Below are 10,696 nucleotides of genomic sequence, written 5' to 3' on the forward strand. Positions count from 1 at the left end.
CAGTGGTTATATGAGTCATATTAAAGTATATTAAACTCAAAATCGAGAAGAGCAGACAAAGTGCCAACCTGCATTAGTCAGTCACACAGGCACCCTGTCCGGTGGAGACTCTGCTGCTGCTGCTGCTGCTCATCTGACATGGATATGTCACTAGCAGGAGGAAGTAAGTAGAGAATAAATCTCCGGACCATCAACATATGATACTGAGATTTATTAATATTTTTAAACACACCTCTTTGTAACCTCTCTTCTTTCTTCTGTCTCCCTTTATGCCCCCAGTATGTTTACATATGGCTTTACTCTCAATCTCCCTCTTGACAGCTTAGTTTGATCATATTTTTCATGTGTCACCTTCCTCCCTCCCTCTCATCAGTTTCCCATTGTTTTTATTTATTTATTTTCATTTTCATATTTCAGGGGATACAATGTGGATTCTCAGATAAAGACAATTAGCTCAGGACACAAATCAGTTTCCCATTGTTAAGATTTTTCCTGTTAAAGGTTGTATGGAAACCCTAAATACTGTATTGCAATTCACATGCTCAACCTTATTCCATCTGCCCAACCGATCATAAGTTTGCCTCATCATATAAATATAAATATAAATATAAATGTCTGAGGGACCAACAGCTGTCTGTAAACAAGTGCTGACAGCAGCAGGAGAGGTCGACATCAACCTGCAAGAGGAGGAGTGTTTTCTGTAGTCTGCGCACTTCACCTTGTGCCCCATGTCCCCTCTGCACCCTCTGCCCCCTGGCCTCCCTGGAGTGAAGCATCTGTGTCAGGTGATGTTTTAGGGTTTTGGGGTGGGGGGGGGGCTGGCAGGTCAGCAGAGAGTGAGGAGAAGAAGTGTCAGAGGGGAAGCCAGGCACAGAGGATATGAGGCTATGAGAAGGTGTGTATCTGAGTGTGTGTGTGTGTGTGTGTGTTCTTGTATTTACTACGTTGTGAGGACCGGCAAGAGTTTTTAAGAATGAGGACCTTTTTGGGAAGTGAGGACATTTTGGCCGGTCCTCACTTTTTCCAAGGGCTGTTTGAGGGTTAAGACTTTAGGTTATGATTAGGTTTAAGTTGGATGGATTTGTTGCAGTCCCGTCCTCCTCGTCTCTTTGCTTCAGCACAATATCAGACTGTCTAAGCCGCAGCCTCTCAGGGTCACTCCCACAGTCATGCGATATGGTGGATGAGTGCTTGTTTATTTTCAGAGAGGCAGGATGAAAGATATGAAATTGAGACAGTTGCTCAAAGATAACCACAAACTGGGCAGGTGTGTAGACGAACACACACACACACACACACACACACACACACACACACACACACTGTGCATAACAAACCCCAAAGATAAGACATCCCAGTGTTTGGTGGGGTCAGCCTCAGGTATGTGGTCATCGATTGACTTGTAGCTCCGACCCTTCAGCCCTGATTGGCTGCTCCAGTCACGTTCTGGCCCCCTACCAATATGAAAGAGGACACCGGCTCCTCAGGAGGTAATTGTATCCAACGAGGCCCCGCTTCCCCCCTTCCATGTCGGGGCCAAACGTCAGCCCAGTCCCCTTCAACATACAGGACTGCATCCTGCATGAGAGGGACTGATTTACAGGTAAAAGAAAAAAAAAACTGAATGGAAGATTCTTCTGTTGTGAGTTGAAGGTTGAAAACATGAGCTACGTAAAGAAATAAATTTTAAAAAGCCTCTGTAGGAGGTCACATGTAAAATTTGTCAAAATGTGATGTTTTGTTCCCAAAAGCAGGATCCCATCACTTTCTCTTTTCTTCTTCCATCCCTCCCTCCCTCTGCCCCTCCCTCCCTCCCTCCTTTGCCTCTGATCCCCCCCTCAAGTCCTCTCCCTTTCTCCCCTCCCTCCCTTTCACCTCTCCTCTCTTCCCCTGTTTCCGTCCCCTCCAGATTGTATAAATATCTGTGAGCTGCTGAGGAGAGCTCAGAGTTACAGACAGACCTGTCCACAGAGGAGAGAAGCAGCACCTCACAACAAGAAGATACCTGAGAGAAGACGTCATCACCTCAAGTTAGGGATCAGTCGGCTCTGAGAGGAAAAAAAAACTAACTCTGAGCTGCAGAGTGAAGAAGGCTGGATAGGAGATCAAATCATTTCCAGTGCGCTCTGACCGGTCTGTCTCCAGTATGCTGCCCCTGCTCCTGCTGTGTGTGTGTGGTCTGGTGCTGCCAGGTGATGGACAGGACCGAGCCTCTCTGTGGAGGGGCAACGACCGCGGCGGCCGGTGCCAGTACACCTTCACCGTGCCCAGCCCCGTGGAGTCCAGCTGCCCGCAGACCGCAGGCCCTGAGATGGAGGGTCTGAAGGCCAGACTGGGCCTGCTGGAGGCTCTGGTGTCCCGGCTGACCGGAGGGGATGCTGGGGGTCCTCAGGTGACCGGGGGCAGAGCAGCCAGACCTGATTCTGGGCTTCAGGAGGCGCTGAACCGGGAGGTGGAGGAGAAGAACCTGCTGAAGGGGGAGAAGGAGCGTCTGGAGAGAGAGCTGGGGGGGCTCCAGCGCAGGATGGAGGAGATGAGGAGGGAGACGGAGAAGCTGAGGAACAGACCCTGTCCTCCGCAGACCCCCATGGTGCCACCCAGCCCCTCTCTGCAGAACAGTGGCCTGACCAGACCCGCCGGGGGTAAGAGATCCACTCAAAGCACCACCCACCCTCAGAGCTATCACAGAAATGTGCAATGCTTGATGACAAGTATAAATAGAAATGTATTTTTACCTGCAAATATTCTATTGTAGCTATTAAATGTACTTTTATATATAATAATAATAATCCTGTAACTCAGACTCTTCATGTCCTTTCTGTTGAAATATGTATTTGGTGACTTTGGAGCAGAGAGGTGATGACACATAAATGTCATCTATGTATGGAATACCATGTTCATATAGAGACACACCAAATTCCACATGCCTGGGGATCCTGAGTGTGCGAGTGTGTGTGAGAGAGAGTGTGCACTGCAGAGGTGAAGAAGCTCAGATTCTCCCTGACCTCGTATCCTCATGCACTGACATTAAAGAAAACGCTTTGTGTGCACGGTGAAGTGGTGCTTGAACCTCTTTGTTTGTGTGTGTGTGTGTGATGTTTATGTGCTTAATGTTTTGGTTGCCCCGTAGTCTGCAGAGACACTTGTCTCAGGTTTCTCTGCATCCCATTTCCTGCCCACATTTAGGGCTGATGGAGTCGGGCCAGAGAGCACCAGCTTAGTATTTATGAGCAGATCCGTCTTTTTTTATGGCTGGTGTTTCCCTCTGCGTGTCGAGCAGGGTGCGAATAGCCCGGCTGGGGGGTGGGAGGGGGGAGGGAGGGGTGGCTGAAATGTGATGCGCGCCCTGGAAGTGGTGGTTCCGAGGCCAGGTCTCATCTTGGGGGCTTTTGATGACGCCTGATGGGCGAGGGCTGCACAGAGGTTGTCCACTGAGGTTAAGCTCTGGTATTTTGTGTTTGCAGTGGCCAAACATTCATTTAATTAGCCCCTGTGCTTGTCTCCTGGTCACCTACCCCCCCCCCCCCCCCCCCCTCCCCACACACACACACATACACCCCACCCCCTTTCTTCTTCTTCTCTCAGTTAAGCTTTTCCTCTGTTTACCCTCTTGGCTCTCAGAGTGTATTGCTTGTAAAGCCGAGATTGCCAGCAGCAGTAAATCCTTCTTCACCAACTCACACATCCCAACTCCCCCTGCATTAGGACCTGACACACTCTGCCTCCTGCATACCTCCACTTATCTGCAGAGCTCCTCATGTTTGCACCTGTAGACTGTGGAGCACGGCCCGGGCCCCTCAGGGTGACAGGCAGATGCAGAATAGATCACAGTGAGAGGAAGACTCTTCTCTTCTCACAGCCGGAGGAGAGAGGAGAAGAGAGTAGAAGCAACAAGTTGAAGAATGAGGAAGATTTGGTCACGGCCTTTACTAAAGCTTCAAATATACATGCATGATAATATACATCTTCTCTTTCCTTTAAAGATAAGATAAGATAAGATAAGATAAGATAAGACCTTTATTTGTCCCACAGTGGGAACATTTACAGGGTTGCAGCAGACAACAGCTGAGAAATGTAAAGGACAGATAATAAATAGCAGATCACAATAGCAGTAAAAAGAAAGCAGTAGAGTGTGATTACTGTAAGATTATGATTAAGACAAAATGATAAATAAGAAGAAATATAAAACATTTGGGTTATGTTTAGTGCTGAGAGCAGCTCTTGTTCTCAAAATGAGTTGTCAGTGTAAGTGACAACGTAAGCCTCCAAGACTCGATGCTAAAAATAGCAACATTCATTTTAAGGGGAGACCGGGCCTGTGTGACAGCAGAGCCAAAACACATTTAAACTGACATAACAGTACAAAAGAAAAGCATTTTAAACTGCTGTTCAGCAGCTGTATAAACACATCTGTCTAAATAAAGTTGATCTTTAGGGTCTAGCTGATGACAGAGCGTGTGTGTGTGTCTGTGTGTGTGATGCATGAGGAGTTACTGTAAGATGGAGCAGCAGCTTCACATGTTTTCTTTCAGTTTCCCGTCTTTGATATCAGTCATTGAACTCTGATGATGTCTCAGTCACTGTGTTTATCATGCAGCAGCCAGATCCTGACTAATTACAGCTGAGACTTACAGAGCTCTTTCTTCTGACAACATTATAAAGTGCAGAGTTGAACCCTGAGTCTGGATCCAAATGAGATCCAACAGCTCAGAGAGCAGGGGTTGATTAGGTCGACGTCCCCTCCTCCGTCATCAGGATCAGTCGTCCCCAAAAACAAAGAGGGCAGGATGTGACTCGCAAGTGAAAAAGCCCTTTGTTTCACAAACTCTGAGGTCAGCTCGGCTCATATGATCAGCTCCTGCAAACACTTTTCTGTTTAGAATACGCTCGCAGCAACTTTCTCCTGTCACTGCTGTTCGTCATCCGCCCCATTACCGACCTCCTACTCCTCTCCATCACCGCCCAGGATCAACATCGGCCTCCACATGCTAACGTTTACTAATGTTCTCTCAATCATTAGGGCTCATTATGCGACTGAAATTTACTGCACATGCGAGGCCCAGCAGGCACGTGTCCACACACATCCAAACACAAACACACAAAATATCCATTATCATGAAAACAGCTCATTTTTCCTCAGTAAACATGGTGTTTGGATCTTCAAACCAGTGTTTACCAGTGTTTATCACTGTTTACTCCAAGTAGTAATGGTTTCCTGAAGGAGTAACATGAGAGAAGGGAAGAGAAGAGAAGAGAAGAGAAGAGAAGAGAAGAGAAGAGAAGAGAAGAGAAGAGAAGAGAAGAGAAGAGAAGAGAAGGGAAGGGAAGGGAAGGGAAGGGAAGGGAAGGGAAGGGAAGGGAAGGGAAGAGAAGAGAAGAGAAGAGAAGAGAAGAGAAGAGAAGAGAAGAGAAGAGAAGAGAAGAGAAGAGAAGGGAAGGGAAGGGAAGGGAAGGGAAGGGAAGGGAAGGGAAGGGAAGGGAAGGGAAGGGAAGGGAAGAGAAGAGAAGAGAAGAGAAGAGAAGAGAAGAGAAGAGAAGAGAAGAGAAGAGAAGAGAAGAGAAGAGAAGAGAAGAGAAGAGAAGAGAAGAGAAGAGAAGAGAAGAGAAGAGAAGAGAAGGATGATATCTGACAGTGATACAGGAGGAAGAGCCAAACAACTTGTTTGAAGAGTGTCGGGGCGGGTTGTGGTGTCAAGTGTGTCATATGTGTGTTCTGGTCGTCCAGTCTAGCGACTGTCTGACTCCAGGGCAGCTGGGAATCCATTCAGGGGTGTTTGTTTCTGCCCGTCACATTCCCTGCTGTCAATACTGCCATAGCCACATTTGGGTATATACACAAACTATTGTGTAATGCTGATATGAAAGAATTTACTAAACTCTCTGTAACTGTGTGTTTAGGCTCCAGTCAGATGTCTCACCTGATGGGCAGGCCCAACAGACAGGGGGACAGCAGCAGTCTGACAGGTAGGACACGGACCGACAGACCGGACCCCCTCCACCTCTCCACCTCTCTTCCTCAGCTCACTCCCTCTCTCTCTCTCTCTGTCTCAGACTCGGTGTGGGAGTACGGACCTCCAGGTTTCCAGGAGCTGAAGGCTGAGGTGACGGAGGTTCCTGCTCCGGACGGCTCCGACGACGGCACAGGTCTCTAACTCTGCTTTGAAACATCATGAGTAATAAACAATCCTATCATGTGACATGTGCAATTCCATCTTCATTACACGTCAGACATGCAGCTGTTACACATTTTAATGTAGCACTGATGAAACCACTGGTTTCCCTTCCTTTTGTTGTTTAGTCCAAGTCTGCATTAGACTTTGTTTTCACCAGAGGTCACAAAACAGAAAATGACATGTTTAAATATCAGCATTAAATCTAGTTCTGACCCACAAAACAAACATGAAAACATTGATAAATCGAATCAAAGTTCTTCATTTGCTGATCTACACAAGTTAAAGGTTCCTGTGGTGTTAAATTAAAGGTGTTAAAGAGTGATGCTGGAATCTGTGTAGCAAGCATACTCATGATGACATACAGCGCTTGCAATAATGTGATACACACTTCCTGCAGCTATTTTCAAGCAATTCCACTAACTGACAGATGGAGGTGGTGATTCAAAGAAGAAGCATGATCACTCATCCACAAATGCAGGACAGAAGACGAAAACACTGATGTAAACATATCAAATATTCAAACAAACATACACCTGACACATTTTGGTTAATGTGATGACAAGAAAACGCCAAAGGGAATCTGTGAGATTAAATCTGTGAGACGAGATCTAAAGGTTCTAATGATTAATGTGCAAATCACAAATGGAACACGTGAAAAAACCAAATCATTAAGGAGCTCACATTTGCAAACACACCAGGATGGTCCTTGTAAAAAATCCAGTCCTACCAGCTCATACCTCTCTCACTCACCCAGCCCCTCCTCCCCCCTCTGTTCATCTGACCCGGCAAACATGACACTCACCCCCCCTGCTGACAGCCTCAAAGCAAATACTGCTATTAATACTGAAGCATTTGGGGCGAGAATACCAGAGTCATGCCAATCTGCTTGGTATGAGGACCCTCCTGAGTTCTGTGTACGTCTCGTAAATGTAAAAGTGAAGCACCTCCGTCCACCGTGTCACCCACCACATCATGGCTGCATGCTGCAGAGGGGCCCCCCCGTAGGTTTTTATCGATTGGGTGGACACCACGTGCAGTCATATAATCTCCGGCCATGCCACACAGTAGCTACATGGTTATAGGTGTATTTATAAAACACATTTCTATCTATCCCTAAATCCGGTGCTACGTCCTGGACCGGAGAGCGGGGGGGGGGGGGGGGGGGGGGGGGGGGGTATTTTAGGAAGTGGTAAATATATAACCTGCCTTATCGCTTTCCCAGTAAGAGACGCAGAGGAAGGTTGGTGTGCAGGATGAGTTGAGGCTCTGACAGAGACGTCAGGCAGCATCTTCACTCCTGCTGTCAGCCCTGACTTTAAAGGGATAGTTCAACATTTTGGCAAATTCGCCTATTGCCGTAATCCCTATAGTTGTAGCAGTAGGTTCATTACCTTTAATTATCGGTGCATGTTGTTTTGAGATCAGTGGAGTAGAGACATGATCTGCTCAGCGAACACAATGGAGGTGAATGGTACAGGTCCCCTGTCCCTCATCAAACTCATCAAATACACAATCCAACAACTCCAAAACTCTCTTGTGGACAAGTTGTGACCTGCACATTCACCACGCTGTGAATTAACAGAGGCAAATGCATAGCCGGAACTATGGTTTTAAGTAGAAAGTAATTTTGAGTATTTGCTTCATGTGTCGTAATGTTACATAATTACACATGATTATTTCAAAGCGTGGCAAATGTGCAGGTCACAACTTGTCCACGAGAGCATTTTGGAGTTGTTGGCTTGTGTATTTGATGAGTTTGATGAGGGACTGGGGACCTGTACCATTCACCTCCATTGTGTTCACTGAGCTGTTCGCATCTCTGCCCTGAGAATCTCAAACACCGTTAAAGTTAATGAATCTACTCCTGACTATGACTATAGGCATTATGGCAATGGGCGAATTTGCCAAAATGTTGAACTACCTACCGGTGTGTTAAATTTATCATTTAGTTTCCTTCCCTGTCTTAACGCCCTGTCCTTCCTGCTCACAGGCTGCGGGGAGTTGGTTTCAGTCGGTGAGCCGGTCACTCACAGGAAAGCTGACAACATAGCGGGGAAATATGGCGTCTGGATGCAGGACCCCGAGGCCGTCTCCCCTTATGGACCCGACATGCTGTGGCGCATTGACACCATTGGCACCGAGGTCAGGCAGGTGTTTGGGTACGAGGACATGGAGCAACTCTCTAAAGGCTTTCCCTCCAAGGTAGGTGTCACACAGGAGATTTTATTTGAAATCTAGTTATGCAGCAACTTTCATATAACCCACAACATGTCAGCTACACATCAAATGGTGCTCTGTACTGTTACTGTTTTTGCTTTTATGAATTGGATTGTACTGATGTATGTATGTAGTTATTTTATTTTATTTTTTTAGTTCAGCATGCATATTGCACTTTAATTTTTTTTTTTTTTGAAGTACTTCATTTTTTTTTTAAGTACTGAATTACAGCATTATAATAGTAACTAATAACCAGGAAAAGTAACTATTGCGTTTAAACTTTAAATACATTGTTGCAACTTTCTATTTATTCTTATTACATGGTTTTTTTTTGGGGGGGGGGGGGGGCGTTTTACTTTTAATTGACAGGATTGAGGGAGACAGGAAATGGGGAGGCAGTGAGAGGGTGAATGACACGCAGCAAAGGGCCACCCTATGTGGGAATCGAACTGGGCCCAGCTGCAGCGAGCTCCCCTTACTACATGTTTTTATCATGACCTTCTCTTTATTACATGTTTTTCCATGTGGCCTTATGTCTTTCGTGTATGTGCAGCATTCCCCCTCTATCTGAGACATATTTCTCCCATAGGAGACAAATAAAGACACCTTTGACCTTTGACCTCTGTGTTCCTGGTACAGGTGCTGCTGCTGCCTGAGCTGGTGGAGAGCACTGGAGCCACCCTGTACCGCGGCTGTCTCTACTACCAGAGGCGCCGCAGCCGCACCATCATCCGCTACGACCTGGCATCAGAGAGCATCGCAGCCCGCCGCGACCTCCCCCACGCCGGCTTCCACGGCCAGTACCCCTACTCCTGGGGGGGCTACACGGACATCGACCTGTCCGTGGATGAGCAGGGGCTGTGGGCCGTCTACTCCACCAGCAAGGCGAAGGGAGCCATTGTGATCTCCAAGCTGGACCCCAACACCCTGGAGGTGAAGAGGAGCTGGGAGACCAACATCAGGAAGGTCTCCGTGGCCAACACCTTCATGATCTGCGGGAGGATGTACACTGTGTCCAGCTACACGGCGTCCAACTCCATGATCAACCACATGTTCGACACGGCCAGCGGCCAGGGGAAGGCCCTGCGCATCCCCTTCAAGAACAAGTACCAGTACAACAGCATGATCGACTACAACCTGGCTCAGAGGAAGCTGTTTGCCTGGGACAACTTCCACATAGTGTCCTATGACATCAGGCTGGGTCGCCAGCAGGCCAACTGAGATTTACTCCAGTGACTGTTGAAAAGTGCCATTGGCCTGCTTCAGAGACTCAGACATGTGTGGTAGCAGTAGTTAGAAAGCTAACACCATCAGTAGCCAAGCGTAGAGGAGCCCCACTACCGGAGTGAAAATGAAGACGGATGATGGAGGGGAGAGCGTCCACTCTGCTCCTCTCTCAGTGGGAGGGCTTCGGCCGTGGCCTGGTCCACAAGTTTGTTTTTAGAGGAATTATTTTTGTACCGCCTTTGATTCAGATGTATGATTTTCTTGTTTTATGTTACGCTCTATAATGTTGATTTTGAGTTCTACAGGATGAAACATAGTTCGACTTCACCAGCTAAGTGAGATCATTCATGCGCACAGTTTATGACACAATCATCATGAGGTAATACACACTACTGCTCTGTTTCACCAATAAACTGCTCTCTCACTTAGCATGTATTGAATGTTGCATGTACTTGTACACTGTAGTCATCATTGCAAATGTTCAAAGTCATGAAATAAACTTCCTAACTTACATGCTTGTCTTTATTATGATTATATACCTCAGATAAATCTTTATGAAGATCTAATTCATTCATTCATTCAAACCTTTATTTATTCTCGAAAGGACATTGAGGTTTTACCCTCATTTGCAATGTCGTCGAGATCACAGCAACATTCAAAGCTAATGAGTAGACCTCATGGCTCTGGTTTGACAGATCTCACTTTTGAAGCTCTACGTATATTTTCCTCCCCTGTTTTATTTGAGGTGTTGATCCATAAGAAGATATATTTGTGTTTTAAGAACCAAAAACCATCTAACCCTAACCCAAGTATAGTTTATATATCTCCTGTTTGACTTCTCTCTGGAGCTGCAGAAGAGAGAAGGCTCAGGTGTTTCAGAGTATTAATATAGAACCAACCTACACCAGCTTTATTATCAAAAGGATTGGACATCTTCCTTCATACTATATGGAAACATGAGCTGAGTGGAAAGCTGAAGGTCATTCAGGATCACAGTCTATATAAAGACAGATCTGTGGTCTCTGATGTCCAGCCCACTAGTACAATGATGAATCAACACTATATAAATGTTAACGTCA

At 46.4% G+C, this 10,696-nt stretch overlaps 1 protein-coding gene across 1 annotated transcript; it reads left to right on the forward strand.

Annotated features, from left to right (window-relative positions):
* The first annotated feature begins 1,541 nt into the window (after positions 1-1,541).
* Positions 1,542-10,119, forward strand: myoc (myocilin). Its single transcript, XM_083970980.1, has 6 exons — positions 1,542-1,603; positions 1,844-2,642; positions 5,899-5,964; positions 6,052-6,144; positions 8,164-8,375; positions 9,030-10,119. Exons 2-6 carry the CDS (start codon positions 2,147-2,149, stop codon positions 9,609-9,611), a joined length of 1,449 nt encoding a protein of 482 aa, XP_083827106.1. The 5' UTR covers positions 1,542-1,603; positions 1,844-2,146; the 3' UTR covers positions 9,612-10,119.
* The last annotated feature ends 577 nt before the right edge of the window (positions 10,120-10,696 follow it).

The sequence above is a fragment of the Trachurus trachurus genome (assembly GCF_905171665.1).
Source record: "Trachurus trachurus genome assembly, chromosome: 4".
NCBI classification, from domain to species: domain Eukaryota; kingdom Metazoa; phylum Chordata; class Actinopteri; order Carangiformes; family Carangidae; genus Trachurus; species Trachurus trachurus.